The 19,790-nt window shown below is 26.0% G+C and overlaps 6 protein-coding genes across 11 annotated transcripts; 3 read left to right on the top strand and 3 right to left on the bottom strand.

Moving 5' to 3' along the window:
- Positions 1 to 655: 655 nt before the first annotated feature.
- LOC122852544 (NADH dehydrogenase [ubiquinone] 1 beta subcomplex subunit 5, mitochondrial) lies at positions 656 to 1,653 on the bottom strand. Its single transcript, XM_044152418.1, has 3 exons — positions 1,518 to 1,653; positions 1,129 to 1,343; positions 656 to 965 (listed from the first exon to the last, which is right to left on the bottom strand). The coding sequence occupies exons 1-3, from the start codon at positions 1,603 to 1,605 to the stop codon at positions 714 to 716; spliced, it is 555 nt and encodes a 184-aa protein (XP_044008353.1). The 5' UTR covers positions 1,606 to 1,653; the 3' UTR covers positions 656 to 713.
- Positions 1,654 to 1,959: 306 nt separating this feature from the next.
- On the top strand, positions 1,960 to 4,756 carry LOC122852395 (WW domain-binding protein 11). The gene is made up of 7 exons (XM_044152171.1): positions 1,960 to 2,431; positions 2,571 to 2,696; positions 2,853 to 2,950; positions 3,071 to 3,242; positions 3,355 to 3,602; positions 3,690 to 4,227; positions 4,317 to 4,756. Exons 1-7 carry the CDS (start codon positions 2,368 to 2,370, stop codon positions 4,754 to 4,756), a joined length of 1,686 nt encoding a protein of 561 aa, XP_044008106.1. The 5' UTR covers positions 1,960 to 2,367.
- Positions 4,757 to 4,999: 243 nt separating this feature from the next.
- On the bottom strand, positions 5,000 to 6,611 carry LOC122852475 (tRNA-uridine aminocarboxypropyltransferase 2). 2 transcript variants are annotated; one of them, XM_044152324.1, is made up of 6 exons: positions 6,501 to 6,611; positions 6,032 to 6,350; positions 5,668 to 5,940; positions 5,527 to 5,596; positions 5,245 to 5,447; positions 5,000 to 5,157 (listed from the first exon to the last, which is right to left on the bottom strand). In XM_044152324.1, the coding sequence occupies exons 2-6, from the start codon at positions 6,121 to 6,123 to the stop codon at positions 5,022 to 5,024; spliced, it is 774 nt and encodes a 257-aa protein (XP_044008259.1). In that variant the 5' UTR covers positions 6,124 to 6,350; positions 6,501 to 6,611; the 3' UTR covers positions 5,000 to 5,021. The 2 variants fall into 2 exon arrangements, with proteins under 2 accessions (XP_044008259.1, XP_044008250.1); XM_044152315.1 differs by lacking the exon at positions 6,501 to 6,611 and having other exon boundaries at positions 6,032 to 6,457.
- On the top strand, positions 6,564 to 7,575 carry LOC122852576 (transcription initiation factor IIA subunit 2). The gene is made up of 4 exons (XM_044152469.1): positions 6,564 to 6,774; positions 6,881 to 6,985; positions 7,078 to 7,207; positions 7,287 to 7,575. Exons 1-4 carry the CDS (start codon positions 6,703 to 6,705, stop codon positions 7,316 to 7,318), a joined length of 339 nt encoding a protein of 112 aa, XP_044008404.1. The 5' UTR covers positions 6,564 to 6,702; the 3' UTR covers positions 7,319 to 7,575.
- A 331-nt stretch (positions 7,576 to 7,906) lies between these two features.
- On the top strand, positions 7,907 to 10,835 carry LOC122852488 (tubulin-folding cofactor B). Its single transcript, XM_044152336.1, has 6 exons — positions 7,907 to 8,214; positions 8,276 to 8,419; positions 8,500 to 8,587; positions 8,668 to 8,859; positions 8,936 to 9,008; positions 9,086 to 10,835. Exons 1-6 carry the CDS (start codon positions 8,095 to 8,097, stop codon positions 9,201 to 9,203), a joined length of 735 nt encoding a protein of 244 aa, XP_044008271.1. The 5' UTR covers positions 7,907 to 8,094; the 3' UTR covers positions 9,204 to 10,835.
- Positions 9,985 to 19,618, bottom strand: LOC122852147 (low-density lipoprotein receptor 1-like). Of its 5 annotated transcripts, XM_044151777.1 has the most exons (11): positions 19,074 to 19,618; positions 18,798 to 18,956; positions 17,776 to 17,901; positions 16,814 to 16,933; positions 15,361 to 15,483; positions 14,163 to 14,600; positions 13,170 to 14,074; positions 12,615 to 13,095; positions 11,698 to 11,778; positions 11,198 to 11,466; positions 9,985 to 11,119 (listed from the first exon to the last, which is right to left on the bottom strand). In XM_044151777.1, exons 2-11 carry the CDS (start codon positions 18,907 to 18,909, stop codon positions 11,075 to 11,077), a joined length of 2,700 nt encoding a protein of 899 aa, XP_044007712.1. In that variant the 5' UTR covers positions 18,910 to 18,956; positions 19,074 to 19,618; the 3' UTR covers positions 9,985 to 11,074. The 5 variants fall into 5 exon arrangements, with proteins under 5 accessions (XP_044007712.1, XP_044007705.1, XP_044007738.1 ...); XM_044151770.1 differs by having other exon boundaries at positions 18,798 to 19,618; XM_044151803.1 differs by lacking the exon at positions 18,798 to 18,956 and having other exon boundaries at positions 19,586 to 19,606.
- Positions 19,619 to 19,790: the final 172 nt, after the last annotated feature.

The following is a 19,790-nucleotide window of genomic DNA, read 5'->3' as shown; positions in this document are numbered from 1 at the left end:
CCTAATACTTGAAAATTTTTTTTGAAATTTAAAAAAAAAATTTTTTTTTTGAAAATACCTCCTTGCACATTCTATGTTCCTGATACTCGAAAATTTTTTTTTCTATAAATTTTTTTTTCTATCAAATTTCAAAAAATTTATAGAAAAAAAAATTCGAGTATCAGGAACATAGAATGAGCAAAGAGGTATTTGATATTTTAAAAAATACCTCTTTGCTCATTCTATGTTCCTAATACAAATCTATGATTTTTCAATAAATTTTCGAAATATTTCAAAAAAAAAAATTTTCGAGTATCAGGAACATAGAATGAGCAAGGAGGTATTTTTAAAAATATGAAATACCTCTTTGCTTATTCTATGTTCCTGATACTCGAAAATTTTTTTTTTTGAAATATTTCGAAAATTTATTGAAAAATCATAGATTTGTATTAGGAACATAGAATGAGCAAGGAGGTATTCACAATTTTTTTTTTTTAAATAATAAACAAAAGGAGAAGGTAACTAAAATTAATAATAAAAGTACATAACACATATTTACCATTTATCAATCTTTATTTATTTATTCATTTTTTATTGTTTTCTTGTTCATTATACGATTCTTTATATATTGTTTATCAATTATTTTATTAATAACGATGAAAAAAATACAGAAGAATTAAGTATTTTATACTTCTATTTATTTCTTTTTAATTAATCAAATATATACTTTAATTTTAAGCAGAAGCATAAATATCACTAACATCTTTTTCTTTCTGTGCTTGACGACGAACATAATTTGCACTTATAAATGGTACATAATACCAAGCTTGATAATCATTTCTTTCAGACATCAATTCTTTAACTCTTTTTTCAAGCTCTCGTACTTTCATGATTTCTTTTTCAGTCCAGAGAAAGTGACAGTATTTTTCATACTCTTGTTGTTCACTTGTGTATATATATTTAACGAAAAATCTTGTAATTGGACTCTGATAACAGAAAAGAAAAGAAAATATTATTATAAATTCAATGACAATAATAGAGGTTAATTTAATGTGTTTAAATAAAGTCTTAATACTTGTGCAAATTTAAAAAATATTAATTTACAACAACATACACATTAAAAATAAAACTGTAGATAAATTTATTTACCCTGCAATATTCCCATTCTTTTGGTACATATCCTTCAGGAATTGGTGAAAGCTGTGCATGTCCAATAAATATATTTGACCACATGATAAGAATTCCAAGTGGTATTGCACCTACAAAAAAGTAGAGATGAACAAGATCCTTGGTTTTATCCCAGTGCCAGCGTGAAGGTACAATTTGCATAACACGATGTTCTGACATAGAACGTTTAAGAATATCTGTAAAAAATAAAAATTTATAATTTAATTAATAAAAATTTAGTAACATAAATACAAAATGTAAAATTTTCAGTTGCATAACACGTTTTGACAACTCAATACACTATGACATTACAAAAAATATAATAATTATTGATTTAAGTATTTATAATAATATTATAAAAATTAAATTACCATTTTTTATTGTATTTGATATGAGTGATTTACTATTACGAATAAGAGCTTGTCCGCTCGATCGGAACAAACCACTCCAAGCTACCATTTTCTTGCCTTCAATAACCACATATAAAAAATAAAAATAATATAAATATTACAATTGTTGTATAATAATTAATGAGCATAAACTACAAAAAGTTTAGAGAGATGCAGTCAACAAATATATATAAACAATGTGCCAGCCAACTGATGGCGCTGTTAATTTTTTGACAATTACTATTTTTTTAAACTTAATTAGTAATTAAACTTTGTGTATAAAAATTTATCTATTTTAATTCTTGAATGCATCACAATGCATCACAAAGACTAGACTACTTTATATAAGTTAAAAATAAACATATTTAATTTATAATCTAAGTTATTGTACTATTTTTTTTTTTGTGTAACTTACGTATCGCACTTATTGTATAAAAGCCCGATTACACTGATCATACTCTTGTCTGCTCTTCTCTCAGTCTCTCCTGGTCTCTCCTGGTCTCTCCATGTTTTCAATTGTGTGTGTTTGGTGTCATTTGTATTCATATCGACAATTATTGATATGTTTTTACTAGCGTCAAACATATTTATAAATTTTATATGTCTAATAATAAGTGACGACATTATTTAAACTTCAAAGTGTGTTACACAGTATTTTCACTTAATTATAACTTATCTGCATTTTACTTATTTTTATAATTAACTTAATTACAAGTGACTATTAAATTTGATAAATTAAAGTATATAAATAAATTTTGGAGCAGATTGTACATTAATTATTTATATAAATTAATTAAATATCACTTATTTTATAACATTAAATAAAATAACAATGGGTCGACGTTCAATAAACACCACTAAAAGTGGAAAATACATGAATCCTACAGATCAAGCTCGTAAGTTAATAATAAACATAACCTAACTTATACATATTCATTAAATTTCTTATCAAATTTTCTATTATCTTTTTAAAATATTTGTTAATACTGAACGTCTCAATAATTATACATATGACACTTTGTTTTTTGTTTTTAGGTAAAGAAGCACGTAAAAAAGAATTAAAAAAAAACAAAAAACAACGTCAACTTGTTAGAGCTGCTGTTCTTAAAGGAAAAGATCCTTCTCAAATAATTGAAGAAATGGAAAAAATTGATCAAATGGGTAAGAAGTATACCCTTTCAATGACTAATTGACCAGTTGAAAATACATTGAAGCACAAGCTTTGATGTTGAATTAAACATTAATCAAAATTTCTTTTACAATTGTTCTGTACAATATTTTTGTTTTAAAGTAATTCTCTTTTTAATATAATTTTAGAATATAATGTCATGCAGCCACCACCACTAAATGAAAAAGTTCTCAAAGATAAAAGAAAAAAACTTAAGGAAACCTTGGATCGTGTTTTAAAAATGTATGTAAGTAAATCATTGACATTAAATCAACTTTGTACTATTTCATTTGTATGGTAAGCCTATATATATATCAAATAATAAACATTAAAATTAATTTAAATTGTTTAAATGATTAAATAACAGGTTAAAGATGATCATGAAAAATATGTTGAATTAAAAGATCAACTTTTACAATATGAAAGACGTAAAATTGATTTAGTATCTTATTTTGAAGCTGTTAGACATGCTCAACAAGTTCATGTTGATGAAATTCCACTTCCTGCAACAAATACAGATATGATTCGTAATTATCCAGGTAATAAATTTATTAATTACCTTTTTATATATACCTATATAGACCTATATACCAACTAAGTCCATTATGCATTCTTCATTGAAAAGTCTTATGTATTTTTCTTTGATTACAGGATTACCATCTCAAATTCCATTACCAGAAGTCACACAGCCTTCTCATCCATATCCTTTACAAAATCATTATATGCCTCAATTTCATCCACTCATGACTATACCAGTTCCACCAAGTATCTTAAAAAAGAAAAGTTCATATACCGGTCGTTCAACTGATTCAACATTGGCTACAAATAAAGAACCACCAGGAGTTCCACCATTTGTTCCACCAAATTTTGCAAATGAAAGTTCCATATTACTGGAAAAGGTAAAATTATATTAAAAATATATTTAAATTTAATTTTAATTTAATATCAAAGTAGTATATCATAAATTTTTTTAATTTATATTTTAGATAACTGATAATTCACAACAAAAACTTCGAACAATTCGTTTTTCTGATGATAAAAATGATAAAAATATTGACAATGAAAATAATGAAAAAAATAAAAATAAAGATGATGAACGTGATATAGAAACAGTTAAACCAACATCTGTACAACAAAAAATGTTGGCAATGGCAGGACAAGATATTGATGAATTTATGAGAGACATGGAATCAGCACATAAGAAAAAAATAAATGAAAAAGCTCAAGATTTAAATACAAGATTATCATTAATTGATGGTAAAACAAATGTTGATTCACATTCAGATTTTAAAAATACATCTGATAATGATAATACAGAATTACCTGATACAATGGATCGTTCTTCATTATCATCTATTCGTCAACAACAATCATCAATGCATATGATGCAGCAACATCATGGAATGCCATCAATGAATATGCCACCACCACCATCATTACTTTTTAGACCATCACCACCAATGCATATGAGAATGCCACCACCACCACCTCCACCACCTAGAATAGGTCTTAGACTTCCACCAGGTATTGATCATATATATTTTTATTCAATATTCTTTAAATATTATTGGAATATTCTTGTTTTAATTTGACATTAAATTAATTTTTCATAGGACCTCCTCCTGGTATGCCACGTATGCTTAGACCAGGTCCACCAAGTATGCCAAGAATGCCACCACCATCACAAATGCCAATAACTAATTTATCTGGCATGCAAAATATACAAAATTCACAAATTCAAAATTCAGGTGGATCAAATTTACAAACTAAAACACCAAATGTATTATCAGCAGCACCACAACTTATTAATCGTAAAGATGATAATAATAAAACAACATCAACAACAACAATTGAAGCTAAACCACAAATTAGAAATTTAGCTGCTGATGTTACAAGATTTTTACCTACTTCATTACGTGTTAAACGTGAAGATAAAAAAAAATTACCTTCTACAATACGTTATTTAGATATGCAACCAATTAGACCGGCACAACCAAAAACAAAAGACGATGCATATATGCAATTTATGCAAGAGATGGAAGGTTTATTATAAATATTTCTATTTTTTAATAATTGATTTTAATATGTCGTATTTGAAATTATGCACTCACTAATTTGAGAAAAAATAAATTTAAATAATTATAGCATTTATATAAATAGTAAATTATTGTTTGATATAAATTTAATTTTTTCACCAACCACTCAACTATGATGAAAGATTCTTTTGAAATTTATTTAACACTATTGTCTTCTTTGTTCTCTTTGAGAAAAATTTCACATCAAATATTTATACACAATTAAAATAGCACTTAAAAAATCTACACATCAGAAGAATTATCTGAATTAATTTTTAATTGTCTTGATAATCTTTTACCAACTAATTTTGGATAAGTTTTTTGTTTTATTAAAAGCTCTTTACTGTGATGAGTAATTGCGCCACGTTCAAGTTGAAATCTATATTAAATTAAATAAAAAAAAAAAAGGTTCCATTAATGAATTAAATTCAACATATGACATTAAATCCATAGAAAATTAACTAACTTGCAGAGATAATGTAATGGACCCAATAATGCATCTTTGAGACAATCTTTTCCTTCTAAAATTGAAAGTGATAATGCACCACTTTCTAATGTTGATAGACATCCATCAGTAGGTTGAGTTCTGATGACATATTCACTTATAGGAACATCGACTAATTTACACGTTTTAAGAGTACCAAGTGTTGGACTAGCATGATACATTGTCTAGCAGGAAAGAGATAAAAATAAAATATTAATTTGTTATTAAATTTCAATCGATGTCAATATAATAACAATGACAAACCTTAGCTTGAGGCCAAGTTCCATCAAGCAAGACTAAATTGTATGGTTTCTGTCCATCAACTCCAACTTTTCTATAAAATGATATATTATTTTATAATATCACAAATTTAAACAAACACTAAATAAATATAAATTTTCATACCTTAAATTGTGAATGTTAATGGCATTAGGTGATGGATAAAGTAATATTGTATTTTCATCATTCAAAATATCATATAGACCCTTCTGATGAATTTTAGGAAATTTTTTTCCTCTAAAAATAAGACACTTATCTGATTCAAGACCAAGTGATAACATTGGTGCTGTTCTAAGAGCTCTTTTAACTTCTGCAGGATGCTGAAGAATTATTACTTTTGATTCTACATGAAGTCGTGGATCTGGTAAACCTGGACACCAACAAACGTCAATTGGTCTTCTTTAAAAAGAAAAACATAACACAGTATTTTCATTAGTGATGTTTATTTTAGTAGCTTTTGATTTGTTTTGTTTATTATCAATTTGCTTACTTGCATTGAGAACACTTGTCTCTCATTTTTGGAGGATCTAATGAAATTCCTAAAAAATCCTCCCATATATCATCATTATTAACCGCAGTCATAATTTATATATATATTTTAATTTATAAGATTTATTTAGCAAGTCAGCTGTAGCAATTGAATTGATCAATTGAATGAATCGAATAATAACAATATACGCATAATAACAATATGCTTGAAGATTGTAATTTTAAAGCACCATTCTTCCACCAGGTGACCACGAAGAGAGAAAGAGATGGGCATGTATTAAATACAATGTCCACTGTGCAAAACTTTTATGCAAAATTCCCTGTAAAAAATTGCAAAAATCAGTTGTTTTTTAATGAAAAGCTTCATTATAATAGACACATCTTTAAACTATTAATATGAATTGTTTAAACTAGCTTTTAGTTTTATAACTATTTAAATCAATAAGCTCTAGAAATCACTATATATTTACCCATCTCTGTCCAACTCCACCATGCAAGGCTTGTATAGTGTACACCTCCCTTAAACTCAGAGTTTGCCAGTTTGCTCAAGTGTGCTCAAGTGTATCTATTCAATGTTGTAGCCTTATTCTTCTATCAACATAAAATTATAGAAAAAATAAAAACCTTAGATAAATACATTAATTGTTATAATTAAATACTAACAAATATCAAATGTCTTATCAATTGTACAGAAATACTACACTGGGTAATACTTTGCAGGAAAGCCTAGATGAATTGATTCAGGTATTATTTTAATATTATTTATCTAATTTTTTCCTTCAATTTTTCTTTTGTTTAACAACAATTATCATATGTACATTATTCAAATTATTTTTTTTTGTTTTATCAGTATGGTCAAATTACACCTCATCTTGCATCAAAAGTTTTGTTACAATTTGACAAAGCAATCAACACAGCTTTGGCAACAAGAATCAAATCCAGGTTAACATTCAAGGTAATTATTTAAATTTTAATTAATTTTTTATCAAAAAATCATTAATTATTTTTGGCATTATAATAATTATTGTTATGTTGATATGATTTTAGGCAGGAAAGTTGAACACTTACAGATTTTGTGATAATGTGTGGACTTTTATGTTGAATGATGTTGAATTTAGAGAAGTTCAAGAAGTAGCAAATGTTGGAAAAGTCAAAATTGTTGCATGTGATGGAAAAAGTAAGTTCAATGTTCCATTTAAACTCTAACTTATAATCAGTAAATGTTATTGATGAAAATGTCTGTTTTTTCTTTATAGCTCTAGATGCTGATGGAGCCGCTAAACGATAACAAATTACTTTAATTTTATTTTGTCATAATAATAGCTAAATGTCTCTTAACAACTTTGTTATGGGTATGTAAAAACTCTAGTACAGAATTTCTTTTATTTTTATGTTTTTTTTTTTTTTTTCAATTCAAGTCATGAGTTGTTATTTTTGAATAATAATATGCATTGTAATTTATATCTGATACTTGTAATAAATTGATTGATTAATTGATTATAAGTTTATTTCATTCTTTAATCAATTTTTCAATAAAAATATAAATACTATTTGTTGTTGTAATTATACCAGACTAATACTTATCGTTTTGTTTGATGATTGAATATTTATAGGTAATTGCGGTCTTGTGTTCATTTGTTCTTGTGTTCTTTCTTGTCATCAGTTATTAATTGTTAAAGGAAAATTATAATTCATGATGGCTCATCTTTAGTTGATTACATTGGAGTTGTTCAGAGTTGTTAGGATTGTTGATTGAAATAATAAATTAAATTATTATTAAATTTTTTAATAAGTATTTTACCGGTAATATTTTATCATCATCCATGTGTGAACTTAGCTCTCTAGCTAATCACACGGTAAAAGCGATGTTTTTTTTTTTTTTTCTTTCTTTTTTCCTCAGCTGATTTCACCAACGTTTAAAACAGCTGAATGAATTAACACACCTCTCTTTATTGTACACATGTCATGTGTCATTGTCATTGCATTTCTTCATTATACTATTTACAAATTTGATTGATTTGTGACACTTTACAATATAATTATTATACATTTATAATTATTAAAATGGCAACATACACTGTGGTGACATCAGATTTTATTAATTTAAATATTACAACTTCTGGTCCTCAATCAGCATTCATTGAAAGAAGATTTCAAAAATCCATTACCATTGATGAATTTAAGGTAATATTTAAAATAATAAAATTCATATTAATAACACTTGATTAATAATATTTTTCTACAGGGAAAATTGGAGCTTCTTACTGGTGGAAATCAATTTTCCATGAAATTAGAAGTTTATGATAAAAATAATAAACTTGTATGTTCTCCAAATGAAGGTTCACAACTTCTTGGATATTATCCCATTGATGATGGTATGAGATTACATGTAAGAATATTTTTATCATATCAATTTCATTCTGCTCTTTTTTAATTTAGGAGTAATTTTAATAAATAAAATCATTACAGGTTGTTGATTCATTTCCACGTCAAGAAGATGACTTGTCCAAAGTGGAAAAGTTTGAAATATCTGAAGATGAATATTCAAAACGACCTGGTAATTATTATTCTACAAAAAAAAAAAAAAAAAGAAATTATATACAAAATATTTATAAAAAAAAATACATAATTTTACAGATACTGTAAAAGCATTTCTTGCTAAAAATAAATTGGGAAAATACAATGAGGAAGAAATGAAGAAAAAAAATGAGGAAAAACAAAAAGAAGATGAAATAGAAGAAAATTTGGCAAAATCTTTAGTTTGTGGTAATAGATGTGAAGTTGATGTTCCTGGGCAACCAAAACGACGAGCTACTATAATGTATGTTGGTAAGTAAATTATTGTAAACATACTTACCTAACAATTAAAAATAAACTTCATTCAAAATGAATGTGTTACTTCTAGGTAAGCCAGCATTCAAAGAGGGCTGGTGGGTTGGCGTCAAGTATGATGAGCCACTTGGTAAAAATGATGGATCGTATGTATTTGAATATTCTGTAATACAAATTATTACAATGTTTAATATTATTTAATTTTATTAATTTTATTTATTAGGGTAAATGGAAAACAATATTTTACTTGTCTACCGAAATATGGTAGCTTCGTTAAACCAGGATTCATCAAACAAGGTGATTTTCCTGAAGAAGATTATGCTCTTGATGAAGAATTGTAAAAAAAAAAAAAAACATCATCATCACCATTATTAACTTTGGAATACTCACAAATATTTGATAACAATAATAATTATAATTTCAATTACACAAATAAATATTAATTTTGTATTCTTATTTTTTCTTGATTACTTTAAAGTTACCCAAGTTTCATTCATAAAAAAAAATATCAGTTTAATTTATGATCTCAAAAATATCATTCAGATTAATTTTAGTTTCTTAAATATTAATTTATTTATTCATAAAATGATTATTTATCTCCTGACATTTCATTCAAAAAATTATCCAAATATTTTACCTCACATTTCTGACGATATAATTTGAGTATTGTTACAATCAAAAAACAAAAAAATTAACATATTTTTTTTTTACCCATCTATATTGATAATATTATTATTTATAGATCAAATGATTCATCACCTTCACTTATAATACATAGTATTTGGCATAAATACCAATTGACATACATTCTTGAATGATTATGTTTATGTGAAAATATCAACAGCATATCTATTTCTCAGTATGGATTGCTTCCAATTTTCCACACGGGTTTTATAAATTAGTTTTACAGCTTTTTTACATTTATTTCTCAAGTTTTCTAGTCAGTGTTAAATATAGAATCACTATGATAAAAAAAATTCATCAGTGAAAAACTAAATCTGCAATATTAATGCAGGCTTTTTTTCACGTTAATTACTTTGTCTTTATACTTTCAAAAAACAATAAATACAATTGATTTTGTCAACTGTTATTTTATTGTGATTATAATTTAAGTGTTATCAAAAATTCATCAGGAACATATTAACAACCAAAAATCCTTATTGATTATGATTATTTAATATTGCTAGAATGTAAAAAAGCCGTAGAACACAATTTAGAAAGAAAAAAAAATAAAATATTTAACAAAACTTCCATGGTGAAACACACACGTATGCATTAGAATTATTTTTTACTTTGAGCTATTTAAAAAAATATAAATGCCACCAAATGATGCACAACAAAAAATTAATTGTCTAACATAAACACTTATTTTTTCAAACAAATTTCGTCAAACTAATTTGGTGGTCTCGCTAGAAAATCTTAATTGGAATATTTTTTTTTTAGTACATTGTTATATTATTTATTTTTTTTCTTTTTTTTACTGTATATTTTTGCGCTATGTAAGACTACTATATACAAACAATTATAGTAATTTTCAATAATCAAGTTAATAAAAACATAATTACAAATAAAATATTAAGAAAAATCAAAACAACAAAAAATAAACATAATCACAGCTTGATTGGCATAATCAGTTGACTCATATAGCAAGAAGATTAATCCTTCATCATTATTTTAGTAATTGTCATTTTTCTTTTTTTTTCACAATATTGAAAATCATATTAATTGTCATGATATTACACCACTTGTTTTTGGCTTTTGATAACTGTTATTTTTATACATTTTAAAACTCAAAATGTTTGTTTTTTGCATCGCTATTCAATATGTAAAATGTTTAGTATCTCATAAACCTGTTGAACGATAAAACAAAACTTTTAGTAAGCGTTAAAAAAAAACGATGAATAAGTTTTTATTTGTCGTTGGTAATATATGGACAATCAAACATTTTGCGTTTGAGCAGCGATGCTCTCAAACATGTTGAGTGCTTTCATGAAGAAGAATATAATTAGATACATGATGCTAAAGAGGTGGTCTGCTCATTACTCCGGTATTGTCGGACGCACTCTTCCTTCTTTTTGAACAATAAACGTGAGCACTCTGTTAATAACTATCGCTTTTGGTTTCTTGAATCATACGTCTGTTAGTACATGAAGATGTGCACATCACCTCTTTAGCAACTTGTTCCAAAATATATACTATTTAATCATTGAGCTTAAACGTAGTCATTGGTACCAGGACTTGTAAGTGGTTCTTGTGCCTGTGAATAAAACAAAAAAAAGATCTTTAGTTAAAATATCTTAATTTTATTGTAAAAATTATATATCTAGATATTTACCTCTTCCCCAACAGGTGCACTTGCTAGAGGAAATCTATTTTTTTCCAAGCTAAATTGATCTTCAGTTGTCTTTTTGTATACAGGATTATCAAAGTTCATACTCGTCACATTTCTATGCAAGTAATGTCTATAGCAAAGTACAGAAATTGCAGCAAGTAATAAAAGGCTAAGAGTTACTATGCCAATTACTATTCCTGCAATTAAACCAGGCTTAGTCGGTTCATTACTAAAGCTGTGACTTTCGTTACTATTTTTAGCATCCATATCACCTGTAAAACAACAATTCACATGTTATATTTCAATGACAAAAAAATAATTCCTCATATCATTGATTCAATTATAACTTCTTATCAATTATTCAGATAAAACTTGCGATGCATCTTCATGCTTACTCGAGAATCATACACTTTATGCAATCAATATAATCTACACTAACTTGATTATGTTTTTTTAAAAAAAAAAAAAACTTTGCATATATAAATAAAACATTAAGATCTTACCAGGAGTAGAAGAAATTATAGTCTCAAGTCTCTTGAAAGTCCTCAAAGGTTCTTGTGTTGTTGGTGCCACACTAGCTGTTACTGAAGTGTCCCAAGGTTTGTATGTTCATGCATCATTAATGCAAATTATAATAAAATTAAAATAGATAATAAAATTTTATTAAAATAATAAGAAAATGATAAAGGAATTTTTTCTGATATACGATAAACTATTACTATCTTTTATTTTTTTTATACTAAAAAAAAATCTGGATAAATTAGAAAGATAAATCCGGAGATTACACAGGAAATGTTCCGTAAAAAAAACAAATTTTTTTTTAATCGAAAAAGATAAGAAAAGAAACATGCAATACGTAAATCCAGGCCATCATTTTAGTCTATTGTTTTTTGAATAAATCATTAATGAAAAATTGTTATAAATCTAACCATGCAATAAGTAATAAATTTTTTTTCTAAAGATGATTTTATGCAATGGAACAAATAAAATTATCAAATTGATTTGAAATTAATTAACTACTGTCAGAGCTAAATGATTCAAATTTACTAGATGGAATTTAAACTTTGACAGTGACTATAAAGAAATTAATTTTCTACGAATCAATTAGACCATTATAATAATTATACAGAGTACATAATTATTATGCCATGCAATTAGTTTCTCGAATACTTAAAGTTTATTACATTAAAATTTACCCTACTAGCTGAATTGGAAATTTATTATTTATAAAATATAGAAAATTTACAACATTAACACAAACAATATAAACATGCCCCACCGAACACCTTTTTTAAATAAAAACTAAAAAAATTTCAACAATTTTACTTGAAGAATAAATACCACAATATTATAAATAATTTCTAAAATAAATATTACTATATAGATATATATATAATGAATAAAATATTATATAACTTACCATTTTCAACACACATAAGACCATCAGATAATAATTCAAGTCCATCAGGACATGCACAACTCAATAATGGTGATTGTGAATTAATTTTTGGAGCAGGTAAACAAAGATGACTACAATGTCCATTAACAGCTTGACACTGATTCATTCCATCAGATTGTCTGTAAGGATGATAAACATGAACAACCATTGGATGTTGAAGTGATCTCAGTGGTGTAACAGCTTCAATATCTTTTCCAGTAAATTTATTAGCTTTAAAAATTGTTTGTTTATCCCAATCTGACCAATAAATATAATCTTCAAATGTCGTTATACTAAATGGATGTCGTAAACTATCCAAAGAGTAAAGAATTGTTCGTCTACCAGTACCATCATAATTTGATGAAGCAACAATGTGTAATTTTGCATCAACCCAATAAACTCGTTTACCAATTAAATCCAGTGTTAAACCATTTGGCCAAGAAACATCATTACCAACAATAACCTGATAAATAATAATTAAATTAAAAAACCATCACATATTTTTTAATAGTATTTTTAATAATAATAATCAATTACCGAACGATGAGATCCATCCATACCAGCACGTTCAATTCTTGCTTCATCTCCCCAATCAGTCCAAAACATCCATCCTTCAAGAGGATTAAGTGCGATTGCTCTTGGTTCTTGTATTTGATCTCTAATTAATGTTTTACGCATATTACCTTCAAAATTTGCTAATTCAATAGTATTTTTTTGTGCATCTGTCCAATAAATATGATTATAAATCCAATCAACAGCTAAACCATCAGTTGTTGTTAAATCTTTATCAACAACAACTGTTCTATCATGACCTTCATCAATTGGTGCTTTATAAATTTTTTTTTCATTAACATCACTCCAAAAAATCATACCAGTTCTAAATACAAAATCTAAAGCTGTTGCCATTTTAGTATCATTAACAATTTCCGTCATTTCTTTACGATCAAGAGCAACTTTTCTAATATCATGACGTCTTGTAAATAATAAACTAGCATGTCCTTCTGATGCTTTACATCTTGTTAAATTTTTTGGATCTCTTAAATAACCAGATGCACAACTACATTTATATGTTCCTTTTTCATTTAAACAATATTGTGAACAACTTCCTGGTTCTAAACATTCATCTATATCATCACAGGTATGATTATCAATCAATCTATAACCTTCTCTACATGCACAACGATAACCAATTGGCATATCAATACATATTTGACTACATCCACCATTATTTTGTAGACATTCATTTGTACCACAAAGTTCTTGACTCTCATCTTCCCAACCAAGACAATCTGGTTTTTTATTACAAACTTGATCTAAAGGTATACATGAACCTTTGCTACATTCAAATTGAGTCTCAGGATCACATTGTGCTACTTTTGATGTACAATTTTTCTCATCACTACCATCTTTACAATCTTGTTTTCCATCACAATACGAATGTCCTGATTAAAATAATATAATAATAATATATTTTTAAAACAACTTGAAAATACACAAAAAATAAAAAATTATTAAAAAAAATATTTATACCTAAAATACATGTATGATCACCACATCGAAATTGATCTGCTCTACATGTCATATTTCGACATCTATCTGGTGCCTCATCAGCACCATTTGGACAATCTTTTTCATTATCACAAACCCAACTCCAATGAATACATGTTAAATGATCACCACATGGAAATTCATGCTCAGCACAATGATTAATTTGTCCATCAGTTAATGTATTTTTACAGCCAAGTTCATCTGAATGATCAGGACAATCATAATCACCATCACAACGCCATTTAGATGTTATACAATAACCTTGTGAACAACTAAATTCTATATCTGGACGACAAGTTAATGGAGCACAATCTTTTTCATCACTTCCATCATCACAATCTGCATCTTGATCACATTCCCATTTACTTTGAATACATTTTTTATTTGAACAGGTAAACTGATCCGTTCGACATGTGTCATCTAAATAAAAATTTTCATTTATAAATATTTATATATAGGTATATATATATTTTTTATAAACTTTTATATTTTTTTTATTTCTAGCTAATTAATTATTTGCATCAAAATGTAATTTTTATTCAATTTGCTCGTGGGATAAATTGGTATGGATAAAAAATTAAATATTTGATGCTAAAATGATAGAAAAAATAAACATGATGATAAACAATTTTTGTATAATCATTTCATGCAATTATTTTATAATCATTCAGAGACGATATCACGGAAATATATATTTTTTTGTCACATGCATTATAGATTGTATTCGCAATCGAAAGCTCAAAGCAATATCAAGATGTGACTTGTGGGTACCATGTGATCCAGATATAGACTACTCGAAATTCGGTCAAATTAAACTTGGGTAACTTAAAAATAATTCATTAACTCAATTTAATTTTCCTATTTCCGTTAAAAAAAAAAATTGGGAATTAAATCAAGTGACATTTGATGTCATCACTCTGTTTCTTTTTAGTCACATCTCAATAAGATGAATAGATATGAATAAGTGTGTTCGTTAGTCCAACACGAATATTGTAACTTATAAAAAAAAAAACAAGAATAAAAAATATAACAAGCTGTACAATACCTAAATGTTTTTTCTATAATTTTTGTAGGACTAAAGAACACATTGATTGTCAAACAAATGAATGACATTATGAATAAAAAACATAAACACATTGATTGTCAAATAATTCATGCTGATGCATTGTAAGCAGCTTACTGCAATCAGTCTCATCTGAACCATCTGAACAGTCGGGACTATCATCACACATCCAAGCCAATGCCACGCATTCACCATTTCCTGAACGACACGTAAATTGATCTGTCGTACAATTTCTGATTCCTACAAGTTAAATAATTGTTATATATTATCAAAGTATTAATATTCTAATCTATTTATATATTTATATACTCCAAGTATATTTTATTTTTTATTGATTTGGGCTATTAATATTTTAGCTTCTAAATTTTGATGTACTGGATCAATTTTTCTTCTTCAAGTTTTGTGAAATTTTCTCAGCATCTATTTTAAACACTTTTCAATTAAAATTCCAGTAGCTTATTTTAAATTTAAAAAAAAAGAAAAATGTCAATTAAATTAACGGTAGGTGGTTTAAGATAAACCAGGAAAAAGTTGTGACATTATTCAATACGATGTTGTTCCATAAACGGAAATAACATATATAATAATGATAAAATTAAATATCATGTAGTTGATACTTTGGTCATGGATCAATGAAAAAATTAATTGATAATAAAAAATGATAGTCATTGATTATAGTCTTATAAATTTATCGAAAGTTATTCGACAGTTAACTGATCGTTTAAGAACATTCACAAATTACGTAAAAACTACAAGTGACGAGAGAGAGAGAGAAAATAATTAAAAAAAAAAAAAACTTCTTGAATCTTGATATTTTTCTTATAATGTCAAAAACAGTAATAGAGATACTTTTTTTTACGTAATGTTATTTACAATTTTAATCTAAATTTAGAAAATATTTATTTCAGTATAGAGAAAAAACAAAGAGACAAGAGAAATCCCTCAGACAAAATCACCCTTGATCACCCTTGATCACCCTTACATAATTTGTTAATGTGAAACTTTCAATTTTTAATTAAATATTCTTATATACAGTTAGACATTTTGATTAATTGATTTTTATACAAGTATGAGTATAACCACTACTCAATTTCACATAGTCATAGCGACTCATACTTTGATCAATCAGACGATCGTCAATGTCGGCCAAGTTTAATTGCGTATTTATATTAATGAACTCGAAGAGATAAAGTCCACTCAGTAAAGAAGCAGTATGTTATACTGATACTCAACTTAGCATAAACAATTTAGAATGATGTTTAAAATAAAATAAAAAAAAATACAAAACAACAACGAGAGAGACTGTTTTGAAAAATTATAATTCTAATATTTTAAAATTTTAATGTATTGCTAGATAGCAAAAAACTCTTTAAAACTCTATAGATTATTTTATCATGTTTTTATTTTTTTTTTTCGTTAAATAGCTTCAATAGAATTATTGTTGTTTTGACTGGCTCATTGAGCTTATTTAGCACGGCGCCTTTATTTAACACGCGATAGTCTGATCACACTGAGCAATTGTCATTTAAAAAAATATTAAATAGAAATAAATATTTAAAAAAAAACTCACGGCAAATAGCTGGATCTTCATCAGAAAAATCAAAGCAATCTTGTTCTCCATCACATCGCCAATTTCCAGGTATACATTTGCCATTTTTACACTTGAATTCTGTATCTTTGCAGGATTCAGCTGAAGAAGAATTATTAAATTCAAATGTTAAATCAACCGCAATAAAATTCACAATAAATATCATGTAAAAATAAAAATAATTATTTAAAATAAATTTATTTATTTGTGTCATTTTTTTATATTCATTTAGAATTTAATTTTTTTAGTAATGTATATATAATCTTTAGTTTAAAAAAATTTGTAATTGTTTAAAAATTTTATTTATAGACAAATCAACATTATAGAATGAAATTTTTTTTTTTTTTTCAATAGAACAGTTGTCTGTTGAAAGTCACAAAAACATCAAGCAACTGTCGCAAACTAACTCTATTAATATACGACGAGTGTATAGATAATGCGTACATTCTCTTATAATCAGTTGAATATATGGATCATTTCGAATCAAGTTAGACGCGTATTTCGTCATGTCTTCAAACTGAATTGACAACTTTCTTTTTGAATTTTTTATTCCATATTCGCAAAACACTTGATTCTTTTTTTATTTTTAAATGTCTTAATTATATTTTATGTTAAACCAATTTTTCTATTCTCATTTCAGTTTTATTTTCATGTTTTTTTTTCAAAATAAATTAAAATTTCATATTAAAAATCTAAAATGAATGCTTATGTGTTTTGACGTTCAGCATAATATATAAAATTAATACACAAATTTATTCTATCTTTAACTTGTTTACAAATAATAATGTAAATAAAAAAATTAATTTATATTGGAAAGGAAGCTTCATAATATAATACGAATAAAATTTTCGTCTATTAATTTATGATACTAATTTTTTGTAAACAAATTTAATATACGTAATAGAAAAACAAATTTAATTTTAATAATGAAAAACAAAACTCACGTTTACATGTCGTAGAATTTTCGTCTGAGTTGTCTTTGCAATCGTCTGTTCCATCACAAACCCAGGTCATCGGAAGACAGTGTCCATTGTCACATCGAAATTGTCGTAATGGACAAACTGAATGTGCTGAAAAAAATAAAAATAAAAAAGATTATTTATAATCAAATAACTTTTTACATAACACTAATAAAATTTTTTGACAATTAGAATATTATTATTCTTGCAAAATAAATTATATTTATGGAATTTAAAAAATTTCTTAGCTGAGTTTTAAATTTTTCGTTTAATGTTAAGTTCATGTTTTCTATTAGATAAAAAACTTTTTTTAAAAAAAAGCAAATCATATGAAGAATTTCACATCAAAGTTCAAATAAAATCTCTGTAAAAATGCTTTTAGTAAAAGCTTTTTTTTTTGCTCTAGCCAATAAACACTATCTAGCTTTTTATTTTGGCCATGGGGGTGCTAAGTTCATTAAAGTTTTATAGATGTTTTATAGCCAACTATAAAACTTAATGTACATAATAACTCATTATTAATAAGTTAAGTAAAAATATATGTACACTTTTTATTACTATGAAAATTTTTGAAATATATTAGTATTATCTTCGATGACTTGATCAAGACAAAAAGTACCAAAATGCTTTTTAAATTAAATCAAATTAAGAGTGATCTAAATATAACTGAGCAATTAGAAATAATTGCAAAAAATTTCTTCTTTTTTTTTTTCAATATATTCCTCAGCTACATTATGATTTGTAATGTGTACCTTTTTGTGATTATGTTTTTTTTTTTTTGTATTTAAAAAAATATAATACATCTGTATTTCAAGACAATAATATTGTTTTTAATAATAGTTTATCAGAAATTATTTTGTATTCTTTATAAATACAGCAAAATTGAATGGAAAAAAAACAACAAAAACCTGAAACATAAAATGATACAACATGCATACACATACTTATCAAAAAATATAATAAAATAATTGTAAGGAAAATAACACACAAGTATTTTATCAACTCACATGTGACAGGAAGACCATTGGCATCAGCAAAAGTATATCCAAAGGGGAAAAATCCCATAAAAATTATTGACCAGGCCGAAAATAGCCAAAAAAATGTTGAATTTAGCCCCATAACTATTTTCAAGACGATCACCTTTTATCGTCTTATTTTTTATACAACTTTTCACAATAATAACAATAACGTTATCGTTAATTTATTATAATTGAAACAAATTAATTCAAAAAATTTAATAATCATAATAGAAATAATAATATTAATGTCAAAAGATCACTGACCCTTTTAAAACCATCAGCAAGAAATTCACACTGATTACTCCAAAAAATAAAAATAAATAATAAAATTGACACTACATAGGTATAGACAACTTTTAAAAAATATTATTTAAACGAATGATAATAATATAAAAAGAATAGTCATTAAAACAACTTGATAACATAAAAGTAATTTTATATTTTTTATCGCATTACATTGCTGATTCACCGGCACTTTTTTTAGTATTTATTTTTGACTGTTTTGATATATATGACACATATGAAAAAAAAAATATATTTGTTAATGAGTTATGAGATATGTCATTTATACGACGATTGCCAATAATATTGTGTATTTTTGTAAAATCATAGAGCTTAATACTGAATGTATATTGGATTAACTGCATTGAATTTTAATGAGTAATTAATTGCTAATGTCATTGTAGATAACAAAAAAAAAATACGTATTATTTTGAGTATTTTTTTATATTCACTTTATGTTGTGACATTTCTTTAGGATCTTGGAAACAACTTACTGTGTGTATTTTCCGATTGTGACGTACATGCTCAGGTGGGGTTCGATTTTCGAGTTGGATGAGCGAAAAGTTTTACCGGTGAGGGCGCTTACAAGTGCTTCTGGAGTTCTGGTAATAAAATTGTCTTTCAGCAAGATCAAATATAAAAAATCCCTGAAAAACAATTGTTAAGCATGCGTATAATGTCGCAATAATAATGCAATCA

This window comes from Aphidius gifuensis, linkage group LG1 (assembly GCF_014905175.1).
Source record: "Aphidius gifuensis isolate YNYX2018 linkage group LG1, ASM1490517v1, whole genome shotgun sequence".
In the NCBI taxonomy this organism is placed as follows: Eukaryota; Metazoa; Arthropoda; class Insecta; order Hymenoptera; family Braconidae; genus Aphidius; species Aphidius gifuensis.
The sequence above is the reverse complement of the archived record's forward strand: the minus strand, read 5'-3'. Positions and strand labels throughout refer to the sequence as shown.

Excerpts from the sequence above, each read along its gene's own strand:
- LOC122852488 (XM_044152336.1), top strand. The coding sequence starts at position 8,095 with ATGGCAACATACACTGTGGTGACATCAGATTTTATTAATTTAAATATT. Across the intron at positions 8,588-8,667 it reads TGAATATTCAAAACGACCTG|ATACTGTAAAAGCATTTCTT; the intron begins GTAATTATTATT and ends ATAATTTTACAG. Across the intron at positions 8,860-8,935 it reads AGCTACTATAATGTATGTTG|GTAAGCCAGCATTCAAAGAG; the intron begins GTAAGTAAATTA and ends TGTTACTTCTAG.
- LOC122852395 (XM_044152171.1), top strand. The coding sequence starts at position 2,368 with ATGGGTCGACGTTCAATAAACACCACTAAAAGTGGAAAATACATGAAT. Across the intron at positions 2,951-3,070 it reads ATCGTGTTTTAAAAATGTAT|GTTAAAGATGATCATGAAAA; the intron begins GTAAGTAAATCA and ends ATTAAATAACAG. Across the intron at positions 3,243-3,354 it reads TATGATTCGTAATTATCCAG|GATTACCATCTCAAATTCCA; the intron begins GTAATAAATTTA and ends CTTTGATTACAG.
- LOC122852576 (XM_044152469.1), top strand. The coding sequence starts at position 6,703 with ATGTCTTATCAATTGTACAGAAATACTACACTGGGTAATACTTTGCAG. Across the intron at positions 6,986-7,077 it reads AATCCAGGTTAACATTCAAG|GCAGGAAAGTTGAACACTTA; the intron begins GTAATTATTTAA and ends ATATGATTTTAG. Across the intron at positions 7,208-7,286 it reads TGTTGCATGTGATGGAAAAA|CTCTAGATGCTGATGGAGCC; the intron begins GTAAGTTCAATG and ends TTTTCTTTATAG.
- LOC122852147 (XM_044151770.1), bottom strand. The coding sequence starts at position 18,909 with ATGGGGCTAAATTCAACATTTTTTTGGCTATTTTCGGCCTGGTCAATA. Across the intron at positions 14,601-15,360 it reads TTCAGATGAGACTGATTGCA|ATGACACATGTCGAACGGAT; the intron begins GTAAGCTGCTTA and ends ATTTTTATTTAG. Across the intron at positions 11,779-12,614 it reads TCTTATGTGTGTTGAAAATG|TAACAGCTAGTGTGGCACCA; the intron begins GTAAGTTATATA and ends GGGACACTTCAG.
- LOC122852475 (XM_044152324.1), bottom strand. The coding sequence starts at position 6,123 with ATGACTGCGGTTAATAATGATGATATATGGGAGGATTTTTTAGGAATT. Across the intron at positions 5,941-6,031 it reads GACAAGTGTTCTCAATGCAA|AAGACCAATTGACGTTTGTT; the intron begins GTAAGCAAATTG and ends TTCTTTTTAAAG. Across the intron at positions 5,597-5,667 it reads ATTAACATTCACAATTTAAG|AAAAGTTGGAGTTGATGGAC; the intron begins GTATGAAAATTT and ends ATCATTTTATAG.
- LOC122852544 (XM_044152418.1), bottom strand. The coding sequence starts at position 1,605 with ATGGTAGCTTGGAGTGGTTTGTTCCGATCGAGCGGACAAGCTCTTATT. Across the intron at positions 1,344-1,517 it reads ATCAAATACAATAAAAAATG|ATATTCTTAAACGTTCTATG; the intron begins GTAATTTAATTT and ends TATTTTTTACAG. Across the intron at positions 966-1,128 it reads AAGAATGGGAATATTGCAGG|AGTCCAATTACAAGATTTTT; the intron begins GTAAATAAATTT and ends TTCTGTTATCAG.